The sequence below is a fragment of the Sinohyriopsis cumingii genome, chromosome 3 (assembly GCF_028554795.1).
Source record: "Sinohyriopsis cumingii isolate HCF-2022 chromosome 3, ASM2855479v2, whole genome shotgun sequence".
Taxonomy (NCBI): Eukaryota; Metazoa; Mollusca; class Bivalvia; order Unionida; family Unionidae; genus Sinohyriopsis; species Sinohyriopsis cumingii.
In genome coordinates this window covers 47,659,390-47,678,634 of record NC_142963.1, presented here as the reverse complement: position 1 = coordinate 47,678,634, position 19,245 = coordinate 47,659,390, and the positions used below count along the sequence as shown (strand labels likewise).

The 19,245-nt window shown below is 35.4% G+C and overlaps 1 protein-coding gene across 2 annotated transcripts in view; it reads right to left on the bottom strand.

Moving 5' to 3' along the window:
* LOC149802805 (uncharacterized) overlaps window positions 1-6,096 on the bottom strand; it is a 13,847-nt gene extending 7,751 nt beyond the window's left edge. Inside the window, exons 1-4 of one of the 2 annotated variants that reach the window (XM_089952239.1) lie at window positions 5,960-6,036; window positions 2,510-2,566; window positions 1,812-2,013; window positions 1,246-1,378 (exon numbers count right to left, since the gene is read on the bottom strand). In XM_089952239.1, coding sequence (XP_089808365.1) covers window positions 1,246-1,378; window positions 1,812-2,013; window positions 2,510-2,529 — 355 coding nt within the window. In that variant the 5' untranslated portion in view covers window positions 2,530-2,566; window positions 5,960-6,036. Of the gene's footprint in view, window positions 1-1,245; window positions 1,379-1,811; window positions 2,014-2,509; window positions 2,567-5,959 lie in introns of both variants that reach the window. The other variant, XM_089952240.1, reaches the window with a different exon arrangement.
* Between the last annotated feature and the right edge of the window lie 13,149 nt (window positions 6,097-19,245).

Sequence of the window (19,245 nt, the reverse complement as noted above, 5' to 3'; positions counted from 1 at the left end):
GTGTGTGTATGTATGTATGTATGTATTTACGTATGTACGTATGTACATATGTATGTATGTATGTAGGTACGTATGTATGTATGTATGTATGTACAAGATAATGCCTTATCCAAATAAGGTCAAAGGTTTAAAACAACTTAAGGTGCAACTGAAGTCATTCGATAGTCTTGCGGAATTTGACTCGGCTATGTGTGCAGACACACTAGTTTTCTATTTAGAAATGCAAGTCATGCATGTGCGTTATAAATAGACACTTATACAACAAATCATAGAAGAATGCGCTCACCTGTAGATCCAACATTTGTTCGGATACATGAATCGAATGACAACAACGTAATCAGACGGTTAGCGATTCACAGCTTGTTCCAAGCAAGATTCGAACCCAGAAAGTAGCTACACATTTGACTATTCTTTCATGCACAGCAATGCAATAATCCCCCCACCCCCAAGAATCTAGCATGGTCAAGTTATGCAACGGCAGGGCACGCGAACTCGTTTTCTTACTCTCGCACAGGTTCGAATTTAGATCGAATTAGAACTGTCTAACCTTTCTCATTATAATGGTGTCAGTCTGTGTCTTCGTGTATATATGCATGAATATTACAGATAATATTTGTGTATTTAGGATAATAATTAATTACAAATAATGTTTGTGTATTTAAGATTATAATAAACCACAGATAATGTTTGCGTATTTAGGATAACAATAAACCACATATAATATTTTTTATTTAGGATAATAATAAACCATAGATAATATTTTTGTATTGAGGATAATAATGAACCACAGATAATGTTAGTGTATCTAGGATAATAATAAACCTCGTTGGATCTAACTATGGATCAATAGACTTTTACTCAGAACTTCGACTGAGACGGATATAGGAAGAGCTTGAGACAGAGAGACGAAAACGAAATATTTTTGATGGGAAATGGAAGATGTCACATGATGCTTATGTGATACTTTTGTTTCCATCAGTCTGAATCGGTCGTTCGTTTTTAACTTTAAATATATCCATATTAGCTAAGTCAGCTCCCACATTTTATAGAGTTGTTTTCTTTGTTTTTGTTTTAATTTTTCAACACACACACACACATTTAAAGCCTATTTCATGCTCATCCATTATAACGATCATAAAAACAATAATACCATATTGTTTTTATCACTCTCATCATCATCATCATCATCATCATCATCATCATTAGTGTTAGCATTGCAATATTATTATCAGCATTATTTCAAACCTGGATGAGATAGTCCTGATGACCTGGAGGGACTTTGACCTACAGTCCAGACACAGTTTGGATCACCCAGTTCTTCTCCGTTTGATTTGCCGTCTCCGTCCGAGTCCAGCTGACAAAGAGCTTTTGTCCACTTCTGTAAAAAGGCAACCGTAAAATGTTCGAATCCTTACCGATGTACAATAATATTATATTTAATACAAACAGTCCTATATGCATACAAGATGACGTCTTTTCGTGCCGACATTTTCATATTCAGAGTCTATATCTTATGTCTCTGGCGTTTCATTGTTCAATTTGGATTGACGTTAATGTTTTCTTCTTTTAATTTCTTTTCCTGTTTATTCGACCTTTTACGGCGTTGATATCGCAGTGAAGTAAATTGTACTATATACTTGAACAAAAATACACTTATTTTCCAGCATATATAATGTGGCGATAAAATATACTTCAGAGTAATGTTGAGAGAAAAATATAGTTTATTGCATCTGACTGGAATAAAAATACTATACCTTAAACTTTTGAGAAGAACTACTATTACAGCAATTATAAGACATTCATTCTAGTACCTTTCCGGCTATAGAGAAGGCAATGCCAAATGGGTTTCTCTCCCCTCCTCCCAACACTATCTTGTGTCCCACTCCGCGCCAGATGTAATTCGCTTTACATGGATGAGGGACTATTTCTCCATTGGGAATACTCTCCTGAAACGTCTGGTATCCCCTTATCCCTTCTAGGAACAGGATCCAGCATGCCAAAATCGCTAGGTACCTATGTTAAAAAATGTTTGTTTTCAAATTAAACCACGAATTGAAATACTGCAATCTCTGATATCATGTAATTCTTTAACTAGGTGAATATGAGACAAGTTAACCATTGCCGAAAAAGAAGCGTTTAATCGGCTTTAGATATAATAGTCTACTGCGTTCGCATCGTATGAAGATTTAGTTTTATCTTTATATCAATCTGTGGAACTATATGGTAAACGTCCTCGTTAAAAAAGATCGAAATGATAAACAATAAACAGTCAAGCAAAATGAAATTAAAATACTGCCTACAGACTTTCGTATCATGTATTCATTATTAAATCATTAAGGTATTGATCCAGTATGTAAAACAAGACTCTCTCTCTCTCTCGAACTAAACGAGAACTCTTTACTGCATGAAATATCTTGAAATTAAAATATAACACAGCACAGACGAACTGACATACATACATACATACATACATACATACATACATACACATACATGCATACATACTTACCTGTTTATAGTGAACACCATGATTAATTCATTTTATCCAAGCTTGTATGCTATAAACCTGAATGAATAAAAAAATACCTATCCGGTAGTTTATAGTTCTGAAGCAGAAACGTAATAGTAATTGTCTTGGGTATTTACCTGTATTCACAATGAAATTATGATGAGTCATACTGAATCACGGATTTAATTACTTTCGTTTTGAGCATGTTAATTACCTTTATCACCTTCCCATAGTGACTATGTGTGTTGTGTACATAATTATTAGATGAGGGTATATCGTCAGCTAGACAAGTTATTAAAGCTTCGAACACACACACACACACACACACACACACACACACACACAGACACAGAACATTCAGTAATTCTGGCGTCTAATTAGTCAACCTCTTGTTTTTCTTGATTGAATACTGAATGTATACAGATAAATGAAACGGGGAAAAATATGTATATATGTTTCCTAACTTCATGGATAAATATAATAATTTTTATAATATTTCAATTGCGATGACGCTGACGAACGAGACAATTATGAAAACAGTCCAAAGATAGAAAAATGTATTTGGTAATATGAGAAAAGCAAATAATTTTACGTGACCCTAATGTGTATAAATTTGAAGACTGACAGGAAAAGAATATTAGAGAGATATTTTATGAGGAGTTACCTCAGAAAGATAAATAATGTGTTTCATATTGTACAACGTTAAAGCGAAATGAAAATTGGCAAAAATAAATAATAGGCATGCGAAAACGAACATCATAAATACAGTCGAGGATAAAAGGTTTAGTATTTTACCAGTTTGCATTTTTAATGAGTCTAAACAACAATAGATACAATAATTAACACAATCGATATTTTAAACGGTATATGGAACATAGGTTTTAGAGCAATCACAACGTCAGAGTCATATATACAAATAGGTAATATAATAGTACAGAATATTCCGTACTTTTGATGAGGTGATCGAAAAGCCTACATGCAAGACACATGGTTAAACACACCTTAAAAGCTGAAAATAATTGCGAAAATATCATTCAATCGAACTCGTATTATACTGGATGAAATGGCAAAGCCAGATAACACAACCAAAAGCCAGTTCCTTGCCAGTGTGGTTGAGCTATAAAATAGGTGTGATATTCAGCCACAGAAACGTAAATAAAGTGCTGAATTTTTACATGACAAAAGAGTACCACAATAGCTGGATAAAACATCTCTTGACTCAACAGCACTAAAATCTGTAAATATGATTACAACCCCTGTGAGTCTTCTTTCAACGAGAAGAAACATAAATAGGATTATTAGCGAAACTGTAAAATAGAAAACTGCAGCATTTAATAATGTCTAAACGAATTTAGCTCTGATATGATATCAATTTACAAAACGCACAATGTTTTTAGAATGATATCATATCAATCACGACCTGCGTCAAAAATAAAAAGATTCAGGTCAAGGATAGCAAAAAAACAACAACAAAGTAATGAAAATACATAATCATTGCGTTTAGTAAGTGTTTAAAAGTGGATATACTTTAAAAAGACGGTAAAGGTCATTCAGAATTTTGCATGATTATTTACGTACGGGTCAATTTCTAGAGCAATTTGCTAAAAATCTATATCATTATAAATTAACGGAAACAGTGCTAATTTACATTACCATGAAACCCCAAAAGTTGAGAAAAATTATATATCCGTATGTATACATATAATACTTGAAAGTGTTAATGAAACTAAATTACCGCCAATATAACATGTATTCAATTCTCAGAAAATTGAAGATAACAAAAGAAGATTTACAGGTATATAAAAGATGTGAAGACGCTTCACAATGAAACTGATTACAATACAATCGGTTGAAGTTTCGAAGCATATTTGAAGTATCAAATAATTTGCACAACTAAACGCTACCATTCATAACCAGAAAAATAAGTTCTTAACGAGTCAAAGTTACATTAATTAAAGAACAAGAGTCGAAAAAGGCTTTGACATTTTTTTTCTTATTTATTCGTAATAGCGAGAATCGCTTCTTTTTAATCGTCGTCTTTGTCTTTGCATTTGCCTGTGTCGCTGCCGCATCGATAAAGTTGAATACTTGAGACTTGTTTTCAACAGATGGCATCACGCATGTGCGTCTTTTTGGCAATTGGCATAATTCCGCGAAGAAAGTGTACTTTCATTTTAGTAGTTACTTGACGATTGACAGTATTGGCTATTACAGGGAGATGAATAGGTGAGTGTTTGAGTGAACAAGGGTTCATTGTTTTACGACAGACGCAAATTATAACGATGTGTAATTCATTAGGCTACCGATGTGACCCAAGTCGTGAAATAAGTGGTACCAAATCTCTATTGTTCTTTACTTTGTATATAAAGTGCGTGATAAATGGCGAGAATTTATAATTTCGACTAATTCTAATAAATGTGCTTGAAAGTTTCCACTTCTTTCCCTCTCTTACATTTTGTTTTACACCGGTATGTTTGTTCCCCCATAACAGAATATACAATGTTTATAACTATTTGACAGATTTTGAGATAATACAGGATGCCAAGATTACTAAAAGTCATTATTTGTGGTCATTATATATATATATATATATATATATATATATATATATATATATATATATATATATATATATATATATATATAGATAGATAGATAGATAGATAGATAGATAGATAGATAGATATATTTATTGAAATAGTAAGTACGGTTAAATGTAAAACCATTTTGGCTTTGTCGAAACTACTTTTGATTCTCTATTATATCTTCGTTTCTTATAAAAGATACGCCTACGTATTTAAATAAATATAAATGAAAATACCACATGTAATGTGGGGGATTCCCAGCTTTTTCTTCCAAAAAGTCCATGTACCTTTGTATAAGCGTATGAGTCACAAAATACTGGTCCAAGATTTGGTTCGTTGATTGATTTATTTTAGGAAAGATTGGTATCACATTCATACAAATAGCATGATAAGGTATTTTATGTTTTGGAGACCGGGTAAACATCATAATCGGAATAACTATTTATACTTATAGCCTACGTAGATTGGTTGGGATAGGTAATAACGTATTTATAAATTTCATGTGACGATTTTGAGTGAAATAAAAGCACGAAAATCGAGCCGTTTCAACACAGCAGTTTCATTGAAAATATTGTATCCAGAATTGTATGAGATAGATTTTTTGTCTAATGTGGATAACTGAAGAAGGATTTTAATTATATTTTGCTTTGCAGACCTGCTCATCCTTATTTGAGATAATGAACTAGCAGTGAATACACACCGAAGTGGTAATTAACAAAATATTAACAATCTATATTCCACCTGATACCAGTCTGAAAATGTTACTCACGACAATAAAGAAATTATATATGTCATCACTTTCAATGATAATGAGTATTATCTTTTCACTTGATAAAGCTTAAATAGAGTTTGTATATGTACTCACATTTTCTCTTTTCACACACATACACAAAGACTCTTATGAGCGTCCTATCAACCAACTCGTTGCCAAGGCTATTATCTCTGACAATAACACCACAAAACCCACAAAGCAGAATTATTTTCATTTACGCATACTGCATGCAGATAAAACTTCTATCGATCGACTTTTATTCTCAGAAAATGTGGGGAATTTTACGTACTTTCGTTTTCCGTTAATCTGACATTGCTCAATGCCTTGAATCATTTATAATACTTGTAACAAGGTGCGGTCAGGCGGATAAATCCAGCTTGCAAGTTATTTACAAATTAAAAAATTTCTAATAGCTGTAGATTGTCTGAGTTTGTAATTTCAGACTTAGTTGTACTAAGAACTGTCGACTTTGTGACACAAACCTACTCCGTCCAGGTTTTGGTGTCCACGTCCATGACATTAACAATCAAGCTTGCACATAATATCGGCAACCTTCCACAATCACCCCGCCCTCTTTAAACCTCTTCAGCGTTCGTTTCCACTAATACATTGATATTGAACATCAGAGTAATTTGAATCAGGACATGCTGACACGGTTTCAAATGCAATTACGGATATCGCTGCAGGAACAACAATAGCTAATGCACTCCGGAAAGAAAAATCTGACAGGCTTTTTGATGGAGGTCTACACTTATAACTTACACCGCTTTGAGGACTCGTGTATCTTTTGAGTCATATAAAGGAAAGTAAGCATAAGTGATGATTATTTTGCGAAAACTAAGGCAGATCAAAATACGATGTGACGAGTTTAGTAAACAAATGTCAAAAAATACTTTTTATATGACCCTCAAAATGAAATCACGCATCAAAACGTGATCATACATTGGCGCATAAAGTGAAGTTTAAAATAGAAACCTATGTTTCAAATAACCCATGACATTGAATAAAGTCGTTTTCCGAAAACGAATTTTTGAAAAATCTCACTCAGTCTTACCAAAAATAAAGGTCGATCGATTGAAGTGCCATTAGCCTGTAGCATGAATAATGGAATATTGTCATGTTTGTTGCTTTGTTGTCAGATCATGCCGCTAGCAATGAGTCTGTTGATTGGACGAGAGAGAGAGAGAGAGAGAGAGAGAGAGAGAGAGAGAGATGTTACTGCATGTTTATAAAAAGTACTTCAGAATTAGGTAAATAAATCATATCAGTTAAGAGTCATGTTGATCATGGAAACATAATAACTATGACTAGAGTTTGTACGTACATGTTCCAAAAGTCTCTACTGTGGTTCAAAACTTTATATACGTGCTGTTAGACAGAAAAAATTGTTCAAACGTAAGTCAAGATGACTAAACACCTCATGCCAAACATTTCTGGATGCAGTCCATATGTGGTTCATTAAGAATGATAGGGTACAAAAAACATGCATGTCGTACAAAGTGTCCCGTACAAGAAAAAGCCTCAAGCCTAAACTCTGGAAAAGATTTAAGCAGAATAACTTGCTGGAATAATATGTGGTTGTTTCATTGTCGCATGTTTATTAATTTGTTCTTTTTGTTTCTTTGTTTATTTTGTTACCATGATTATGGCAGATAATAAGGTCTTTGAAAATACTTACAAGCTGTATGTGTACACGTGCGTGTGTGAACTGCAGGGGTCACTTTATATAATTAGGCTGCAAGTAAACCCTGGTAAACACTTTCGACCACTGGAGTTACATTCCATACCAGTGCATGCTTGCTTTGGCGTTTACTTATGACTTAAACTTAACTCCCAGTTCTTCGACACTGTATAGTGTATTAAAAATGGCATTAAATCTAATTGCCCGTTTTCAAACTTCCGAGAATAGTATCTTTTAGTTTACACACACAGACCCATCTCATTTTGCATTCATCATTCAGCATCCACGTCAAACAACCCGAACGCATAGCACATGCATAATTTGCGATGAGCTTTGCTTTCCAGGAAATCGAGTAGAATGTCGTAAATCAAAAGTATTAAAATGGTTAGGACTGGCATAGGTTTTAATATAGATATTGGCTCTGATACGAATGTTTATTCGCCATTCACAAAATATCATATTTGTAGATTCAGTAAAATATCGACAGTAAGACTTTAAAACTGTTTCAATTATCTAATTGTATACCTTTAAAATTTCGAATATTTAGGGGTTTTGTCTCACTCTTGTTTCGTTCTTTCCATAAACCAAATGCTCCAGGCAGTAATGGGCTTAAAATCGGACAGGCTTTTTGATGGAGGTCTACACTTAGAACTTATACCTCTTTGAGGACTCGTGTATCCACTGAGTCATCTGAAGGAAAGCAAGCATAAGTGATGATTATTTTGCGAAAACTAAGGCAGATCAAAATACGATGTGACGAGTTTAGTAAACAAATATCTAAGACTACTTTTTACATGACCCTCAAAATGAAATCACGCATCAAAACGTGATCGTATATACTCACATAAAGTGAAGTTTAAAACAGAAAATTGTGTCTGATGACTAATCAGGCAAGGTAACAACAGAATTACAGCGTATCGCAAATAACCCCTGATATTGAATAAAATATCAGTTTTCCGAAAACGAAAGTTTACCAGAAATAAAGGTCGATCGATGGAAGTGCTATTAACCTGGATCATGAATAATGGAATATGTCATGTTCGTTGAGAGAGAGAGAGAGAGAGAGAGAGAGAGAGAGAGAGAGAGAGAGAGAGAGAAGAGTTTATTTTTTGTCCAGCGCTCGTCATATGATTTGGGGTGAGGATGAGGTGGTTATTATTTTATCAGATACAATTTAGCAGTTTATTCATAATTACTTCATTATTCAAACAAAGACTAATACACATGCCAAAACAATACTAGCACACTACTTCTAACAGTTTTACAATGGTCATTGAATTAATATTAATTTATTTTGCTGAGTTACCTCTTTGAACTATTCTAACTAGAAAGGAATGTATATCATTATTATTCAGACGATGTTTACCAGAATAACACAAATGTGTGAATATAATATGTGTAATCTTTATATCGCTTTGCTAACTGCAATTTCCTTTCAAAGAAAGACTACAGTTTCAAGTATTCTTTACAACTGAAGGATGAAAGAATCATGATTACTTTGTCGATTTGACATGAAAGGTCGTCACATGTGGCTATTTGATATCAACCGGATAAATGGACCTATACTTGTGTGAATAATACGTTCAAGAACAAGATCACTGATCTGATGTGCTTGCTTAACTTTCAAGAAACAAAATATTTAATGCTTAGACAGTCAATGTTTTATGGGCATAATTCCAAAATTATTCGATGTTGGGGGCAATGATTGATCTTATTTGAAACTATGTCCTTAATGGCGTCAATCTCTGAAGAATACATGAGAATGGTTCTCACATTATAACAATGTCACTAAATTCCGTTAATTTAAGTTACCGTTTGTTTGAAAATGTGCTGAGCCATATAGGAAATAGTGGAATACATTTAGAGGACATGATATGCTCAATGTAGGATAATATTCTAATTACAAAATCGGAACTGAGATCTCAACACTCTTGCAATATGATATTACTTCCTCTGGATAGGCTCTGCTATGTTGGATATGGATTGGCTCTGTTATACTGGACAATCGTAATATCATTTTTCATGTTGTTAGTTTATCTGGCCAGTATTATTATGTGTTTAACCGCTTTAAAACTTCATGCTGTATCTGAGCAGAGACAATTACAAAATGGTAACAGCTTTACGCCTTTTGGTTCAACAGAAATTCTCTTGCCAACTCAAAGCGTTGACGCGTATTGATATATATTGGTAGACCTGAAAAGTGTCTTCAAATTAGTGCCGATACAGTTGTATCAGCTACAGACGACGCACCTCAGTGTTCCCTATTTGGTTTTCGATCTTATTTTTAAATAATGCAAAGAGGTCTTGATAGTTTACCTACCCGAACGATGCTTCCTTAACTGGTCTCCCTGCATAAACACAAAAGCTTATTTAGGAATCTTTTTGAAAGCTGACTGTGTCTACTTAAATGTCTCTTAGATGTAAAAGTAAAACTATAAATGTATGCAAATCTATTTTGCCCAAAAATGTAAAAACTCATGTTATAAAGAAATACAATTATCTTACCTCAAAGCATAAGTGACGAAAGCACGTTCTGAAGCAATGGATTCCGCTGCAGGATACTCAGATAAAATGAATCTATTTCATTTTGAAGTACGTCATTTTTTGCGTTTCATTCCGATTATCATATGTATTGGACCCAATTAAAACCAGACATTGGTTTGAGAATAGGACTTGTATATCCACCAATTAAATCTTGTATAAGATCAGTGTTTACTGGACTGTAAATACATCCGACAGGGTATGACTTTACTTAGTATAGTTCCTACAACACAGTTCTTGTTTAATTTTAGCGTGCAAACCATGTGTGACATCATTGGTTCCAATGGCAAGCATTTTACTTGCTCTTTCTTTGCCATATATGTAGCCATTATGGTCCAATGTTTAGCAATGGATTGGTCCAATCAACCCAAATTATTAAATTCAAGTGATTATTTTTTTCTGGAAATACAAAAGTGATCTGATAAAATTTTTGGATAAAGACATTCTGGAATTATATTACTATGATTCACCAAAAGAATGTTGACACATCAACACGCTATAAGGTATCATAGACACGTCATCGCCTCCAGTGTTTGGAACTATTCTGGACTTGTACTGACTATTGTTCAGGAATTTAAATTACTAGTACTTGTGTCTGATAAAATTCTTGGATTAATTTTGGGATTTAATTCGCAATACCAGAACTTCTTTTTTTACTTCTCATTTTTTACTTTGTGTTCTAGAGAAATAAATTAATTGTTAAATTTTACAAAGCTTGTTTTCTTTCACTCTTTTCTGTTACTTATTTTAAGAGCATAGACTCGTAAAATAACACAATCGCTTTTGTAATCTCTGGAGCAGCAGATGCAAACAGTGTTGGAATGGCTGTGAGGAATGAAAATATCCTACCAGTCATTTGCATTTGTGCCACGTTTGACTTGTATAATTTGAATGTTACTAAGGTGTTCTTTCGTTTGGTCACATTTAACTGACTCATTTGTGTTTGCATCAACCATACGGGACTAATTCCAGTTAACCTTGCTGCAGAAAGCTTTAATGTGATCTCGCTATCGTTTCGTATTACGCTCTTTATTTTTTCATCCATGTCTGATTTCAAGGCAACCTTAACTTCATAGTATCACCTTATTATTCCTTTAAAGCGTTACATGTATAATTACGACTATTCTCTAGGCGCGCCAAGGTCTCTTTTTGAGCAACCTGAAACCTCCAACAATTTCTTGTGTGTGTGTTTGAAGTGTGTGCGGAAGACAAGCGTTGACTAGGTTCCTGACCGCATAACGACAGCAAACAGTTTTCTAAGGCCAATGATGGGATTAACGGACACAGTCCTGATTTATTTTGGAATTTGCGTGTGCCCAAACGTGTTAGTAGTGATTCCATCAGGAACTATGTGTCGATTGGTTTGTAGTCAGGATAAAATTACTGAGCATGCCAATTCTAGATACATTTTGCACCGAAGATCACAGGTGAAACTTTCTTCGTCTTCTTGACTTTTTACAATTGTGTGATCAGATCACAATCGAATACATTTTGGTGCGCGGTCTCACGTATTGTCGATAGGTTTGCCCAAGCACTCATCTTTGAACTTAATAACAACTGTTTTAGGTACTTTACTAATCAGTGAGTGCTCTTTCGGATCCTCATTGGGGCTTATATGCATCAATACCGAGTCTGTGTCCGTCTTGAGCATCTTGATGTTGTCACCATACCTTGATTTGATGATTTGACCTTATCTTCATAAAACTAGCAGTTAAGATAAGCGCAAAACAGTCGCGTCAACATAGATTGGCTTTGTCAGCTTCAGTTTAGATGTTTTTTGCTGTCTACGGCAATGAGTCCACCATCAAAGATAATTCAGGATTCGAATGATAGGTCAGCTATAAGCCTTCAAAGCTTATCTTTTTCACTATCACTGACAAGGTCTACTTGAATACATTTCCGAAGATTCTCCATAGTCTTGCCGAACACAGATTAGTTCATGAATTTGAAGAAATCATTCTTAATCTCGTTCGTGGTCTTTCTGAGTTGATCCGTATTCACTGGAATGTACGGGGTCACCCATGTGTTCAAGGCGAACTTTAAACACCCGTTGCATCTGTAACATACACATACTTAATCGCAGATATAATCTCATCTTCCAATAGTGCTCTACATAGTTAATTTTAGTTCTCAGGTTTGGTACTAGCTTAGTAAGTTATGTATAGTTACGTCCAGTATCATTTCCAGCCACTCACGGGGTTCCGACACTACTTTCGGCGCTAGAGGATTATCGTTATGTACTTTGTGAAACTCGTCAGAATCCTCCAGGTTGACTTCATTAGAGTATCCGATGTCACTGTTACTGTCGTACATATGACTGACTCATTGAAACTTGCCAACAGGCAAAATTATAATGAAATTATCGGTCATTATTTGACAATTTCATTTATATTTTTGTTTGGATTCGTCATTGATTTGTATTTAAAATATTTGCAAGTGAATATTTAAATTGTTACTTTGATTCTGTATGCATATCATATGATTCTCCCAGTATACTACTACTACTACTACTACTACTACTACTAATAATGTCTAAAATATTTGTTACTTTAAATGTAATCAAAGTATGACATTTTAAATGCTAATTAATTAAAAAATTTAAAAATATTATAAAACCATTCATATTGAGGTCGTGGGTTCGAACACCGGCCGAGTCATGCCAAAGACTTACAAAAACGGTACTAACATGTGCCTCGCTTGGCGCTCAGAATTAAGAGGCTAGTGTTAGGACTGGTCGGACTGGTGTCTGGATAATGTGACTGGGTAGGACATCATGCTACGTGTCTGAGGCATGAAAATTACGTGTGCGTGTTTTTCATACCCTGTAGCCACAGATTACCCCTTATTTCCCTAATTTATGTAATTTGTTTCCTAAGAACGTCCTTCGCGATTCGACATTATCCCCTAGAGATAAAATGTCAAAAAAGGATCCATTTCACAGCTCTTTTAAGAGGGTACGCTCATTAGATACTGTCCAAGAGAAGTCGAAATCAAAGTACTATGAGTAGGTGTAAAATAAATACAATTTATTGATCCATTACATTTTCGCAAAGTACAAACAGAAAATATCAAGAAAATTCAGACTTTCTATGATATTCCAGTTACTTCTTTCGCTAATTCGACACATTACTCATCCAAAGGTGTCTTTCGCTGGCGTGATCTGACAGGTGTCAGTGACAGTGAAAATGAGGAATCAGTGCATTGCTGAAATTCGTTGAAGTCGTATTAAACGCGGTGCACTATTGCAGGACACCAACACCATCATACTTACTTTTAAGACACCAACACTACCTAAGGTATTAAAAGCTGGCTTTTTGTATGTTAAAGTTGAAGTGTATATTCAAAATCCTCTTTGCTGTTTCAAGTGTCAGAAGTACGGTCACCACTAATATACTCCAGAAGCCATGTATGTGGCCGATGCAGCAAACCGAACCTAAGAGAAGCAGACTGCAACGCGAACTCACGTTCTACAAATTGTGGAAAAGGTCACTATGCCAATTCTAAACACTTCGAGACCTGGAATCTGGAGAAGAAGATCCAGAGGGTAAAATATACGTCAAACATCCCCTTCCCAGATGCCTTGAAGATGGCCGAGTCTCGAACTCCTCTACATGGCCCAACTTTCTCAATTGTTGCAAAAAACAGCCCCAAAACAACCAAGGATGGACAAACTCTACCCAATACAACAGCAACTACCAATATTTCACATTGCACAAAAAACGCAATCTCCACGCAGAAAGCTTTCAACAACCTCAGTCCCCAAACAATAAAAAGAGACAAGAAACAAACAGGCTGCAAAAGGGGTCTGATGACTCCATTAAGTTGTACAATAAGTTTTGGCGACTTGGAGGACATGGATGCAGAAAAAACTGTTCCATATTCTAAAGGTGGCTCCAAACCTACAATCAAAACATTTAACCCCTTGCTTCCTCCAAAAATATAACCACATAGATTGTCCCCCCGCGAAAAGTCTAACCTAGCACCATAATCTCCACTTTAAACTTATAATGAAGAACACCATCATACAATGGAACTATCCAAGACATAAAACCAGCTACAATAATATTCTTTTGCTTCAAAATGAACATGATGCTGCAGTAATATGCCTGCAGGAAACATTCTTGAAAGATACGGACATCAGACTTAAAAGCTACTCCTTTTGTAACACCTACTTTAAAGATGTTAACAGGCCTCATAAATTTCTGCTGTTGTGAACAACAGGGGCCCTCATAATGTTATCTTTTTCAACACAAATGTGCAGGCCATTGCTGTAAGTGTCACTCTACATCAAGTGATCGCCTTTTCTTCTATTTATATACCACCAAACACCAATCTCATACCAAACGAATGAAACAATCTTGTTCAACAATTGTCCGCGCCATTTGTATTAATTGGGGATTTTAATGCCCTTAACATTTTATGAGGATAAAATCACATAAGTGACAGAGTTAAAAAAGTAGACGACTTCATTTCTATACACGATTTGTGTCTATATAATGCCAAATGTCCGACGTACTTACACCAAGGAACGGGTACATACACGTGTATCGATTTGACAATTTGTCTTCCTTCGCTATTTTTGAACTATGTTTGGAAGATCGCTGATGACCTTCACAGCAGTGATCACTTTCTCATCTCCCTTGAAAATATTAGCTCCACAATTAATGGCGCAATTCCACAATGGAATATAAAGAAGGCTAACTGGGCCAAGTTTGAAACACTCTTTAAAACTAAGCTATACTGGGATACCCATTTCATCGTTTATGACCTTATTCAGCATTTTAGTTCTATTTTAATCGAGATTGCAGAAGAATCCATTCCCATGTCTTCACCGAACTGTAAAAGAACCTCAAACCTCTGGGTCAATAAAGAATGAAAAGAAGCCATTAGACAACGCCGAGAAGCACTGAGAATATGAATTAATTGTCGGACGCCCAAAGGTTTAAGTAAATACCGTATTCTCCGAGCCAAAGCTCGCCCCACAATCAAAGAAATCAAAAGAGCATCATGTAAGAAATGTTTCTTCTTTAAACTCTTGTTCCTCTTTTAAAAAATGTTTGAGTCAATATTCGCAAAATAAATGGAAAAAGAAAACAATTCTTTCCGACATCTGAAATTGAACAATAATAATTTTAATTCAAAACTTGACATTGCAAATATTCTTGCTGATAGTTTCTCGAAAAATACCTCATTATCTAATGATTCAGAAGCCTTCCGAATGTTAAAGAAAATCAAAAAGAAAAATCAAGTTTAAAATTCACATTCAACAACTCGGAAAGTGATAACCAACTGTTCTCACTATTGGAGCTTATGGAGGCTTTAAACAAGGCCCATGATACATCCGCTGGGCCTGACGAAATACATTACCAGCTTTTGAAACACCTTCCAGAATCATCATTAATATCTCTTTTGAAAATCTTCAATGATTTATGGATTACTGGTAATGTACCCTACGTTTTGAAAGAAGCCACAGTAATACCAGTCCTCAAACCAGGTAAACATAGCAGATCCTATCAACTATCGCCCCATTCCAATGACGAGTTGTGTGTGCAAAACAATGGAGCGAATGATCAATTCTCGGCTTCTATGGTACTTGGAGACTAATAATTTAATATCTCCATTTCAAATTGGCTTTCGATACGGCCGCAGCACCAATGACCATTTGGTAAAACTGGAAACATTTATTCGCGACGCTTTTATCAAGAAGAACATTTAGTAGCAGTTTTCTTTGATTTAGAAAAGGCGTACGACTCGACATGGAAGTACGGGATACTGAATGACCCGCACGATTTGGGTCTACAAGGCCGTCTGCCATCTTTTATATCAAACTTTCTATCAAACAGGGAATTCAAGGTACGAGTTAGTTCTATCCTCTCAGATATGTACGAGCTAGAGATGGTTGTGCCCCAGGGCAGTATTTTATCTGTAACGCTTTTCAATATCAAAGTTAATATAATCACCAAGTATTTAGCTCCTGGTGTGGATTGTTCTCTTCAAGTCGACGATTTCTCAATATGTTATCGATCAATTCACGTGCATACGATTGAAAGACAAATACAACAAAATATAAACAAGATTCAAAATTCGGCCAATGCCAACGGTTTTAAATTTTCAAAGTAAAAACAGCATGCATGCATTCCTAAAAGTTACGATAACACCATGACAAACCCAAGCTCACGCTGGGCAGAATACCTATACCGGTTGTTGAAGAAGAAACAATTTCTAGGTATTATCTTCGACAAAATCTGACCTTTAGTCCACACGTAAAGAACTTTGAAAGCCAAATGCCTGATATCTCTAGATTTACTTAAAGTAGTAGCGGACATGGACTAGGGTGCTGATAGAAGAATCATCCTCAATTTATATAGAACATTTATTCGCTCCAAACTGGACTATGGTTGTTTATCGTTCAGCCATAAAGTCCTACTTGAAGATGCTTGATCCAATTCATCATCAAGAAATAAGACTCGCTCTTGAGCATTTAAGACATCCCCGTGTGAAAGCCTTCACGCTGAAGCGAACGAACCACCTTTATCACATCGTAGAGAAATGCTTTCCGCCCAGTATGCTCTCAAATTAGGATCAAACCCTATGAATCCTGTTTTTTCGGTTGCATTTCAATCCAAATACAAATCATTACACCAAAGCAAACAAAATGTCATACCTTCCTTTGGCATTACAATATTATGCACCCTTAAACTGATCTTTCAAAAATTCAGTTCCGAAACACCTCCCTGGCTAATTGAGCAATCAAAATACCTTTTACGCTACTCGATGGGAAAAAATCTGACACAAACCCTACCATCTTCAACAGTTCTTATACTGAACTCCTCACCGAATGTAAAAACTACACAAGAATTTATACTGAGGAATCAAAGGATGAGAAAAAAGCTGTTGTAATCTTCGTTTGTGATTTCGCTTACCAAATGGTGCATTGATATTTTCAGCCGAAATCAGAGCAACATACCTTGCTCTGTAATATATAGAAGGCAAACGTATTTTAAACAGCATCGTCTTCTTTGACCACTATCAGCACTTCAATCACTGCACAAAAGAAATCTGGAAAACACATTATTAACCAATATTCTCATCAAAAATACTGAGCTGAGTACCTCCCACAATATACGTCATTAATGGTTATCCAGCCATATTGGTACTAAAGGTAATGAAAAAGCAGATCGCCCTACTACAGTGGCCCTATCCCTAGAACCATCTGATTTTAAAATACCGTTTACTGATTTTAAACCTAGTATCAAAGATGGTTTACGTCAGAACAGATAGGCATCATGGAATGATGCAGTGACTAACAATCTTCATGCAATCAAGCCAACCCTAGGAGAATGGATTCATTCCTACAGAGCCATCTGCCGGGAGGAGGTAGTCATTGCAAGAACTAGAATTGGTTATGTTTATATAACCCACTCCATATTCTAAAAGGCGAAGACAAACCGGAGTGCATTTTTTGCAATGAACCATTCACTGTTAAGCACTTATGATAGAGTGTTTCGACCTGCAACCTACGCGCGATCAGTATTACATGGTTCATGACATGAAATAATCTTTTGATACAATAAACGGCGCTTGTATGTTAAAATTCATGAAAGAAGTAAACATTTATTCTAAACTATAACTTTGATGCTATCACCTTGAACATGTTTATGTAATGTATATACCGTCCTCTTTTTCCAATACATTTTCATCTAAATCTCCATTAACATACAGAATTTACATTCCCCGTTGAACGGGAAGCTTTGTATATTACCATTACCACCTTTTCGTTTTGCTTTTAACTGTTTGATCTTTTTTATCGCTGGTCGATAAGAAAACATTCATCACTTTTAAATAATCCTACATATAACCTTTTGCATGGCGCTAAATAGACTAACAGTACTGATGCGCCGCACAAATACAATGAATGAATGAATGAATGAATGAATGAATGAATGAATGAATGAATGAATCAACCAATCGATCAGTCAGTCACCCTATCGTGGATGAACTCTATCCTCTAGATATAAAACATCGAAGAAAGGATCCATGTCAAAGCTCTTAAAGAGGACGTAAAAGCCCAACTGAATACGTCAGATATCATCTTACATGTACAATGCTCGACCTCTTTTATCAGGCGGTGAATTACTCGAAATCGGCTCCATGTAATTTCTTCTAAATTTTAATACGTTTAGAATGGATCCCAAATGAGACAATGTCCAAGAGCAGTTGAAGTCAAAATTCTAAAACTCTTGATAACATCTATTAATATTTACGTGTTTTTTATACCCGGGACACATAAAGGCGCCATTTATTTCAATGTTTCCTATCGACGAAATTCGTCAAGATATCCTTCGTAGGTGGACTATATCCTCTACAGATAGAATATCAAAGAAGGGTCCATGTCAAAACAGTACAAAGAGGTGACATAATGGACCAATAGTAAACGTAAGATATAATCTTAAGGCATGTAATCTAATCGACACTTTTTATCTAGCCACTAATTTCTCGAAATCGGCTCAAAACATTTTATTCAAACGTTCCAACTGTTAGAACGGGTCATTAATTAGATACTGTCCAAGAGATGTTGAAATCGAAATCCTCTAAGTTGGTGTACAATCAGTACAAACTAGCAATACAATCCATTAATATTTGCGTCTTTTTCATACCCAGTACACACCAGTAGGCCCTTGTTTCGTTCCTACCTCTCAACGAAAGTCGTCATGATTCCCTTCGTGGATAGACTCTATCCCCTAGAGATAAAATATTAAAAAAGGTCCAACTCAAAACTCTTAAGAGGGGAATAGTGGTACAACAGTATACGTATGATGTCATCTTGAAACGGCATGCGTTGTACTCGACTTCCTCTATGTAGCCGAAACTTTCTCAGAATCGGCTCGACGAATTTTCTTCAAACTTTTCCTACTGTTGGAACGCGTCCCGTTTAAATACCGACCAAGAGACGTTGAAATCGATATCATCTAAGTTGGAATACAATCAGTATAAACAAGTGATACAATCTATCAACATTTGCGTGTATTTCATTCACGGGACCCATAGGGCGCCCCTAATTACGCTGTTTTCTCTCAGCGAAGTACATCAGGACTTCCTTCGTTAGTGGTCGCTTTCCCCTAGAATTAAAATATCCAAGAAGTGTCCATATCAAAAC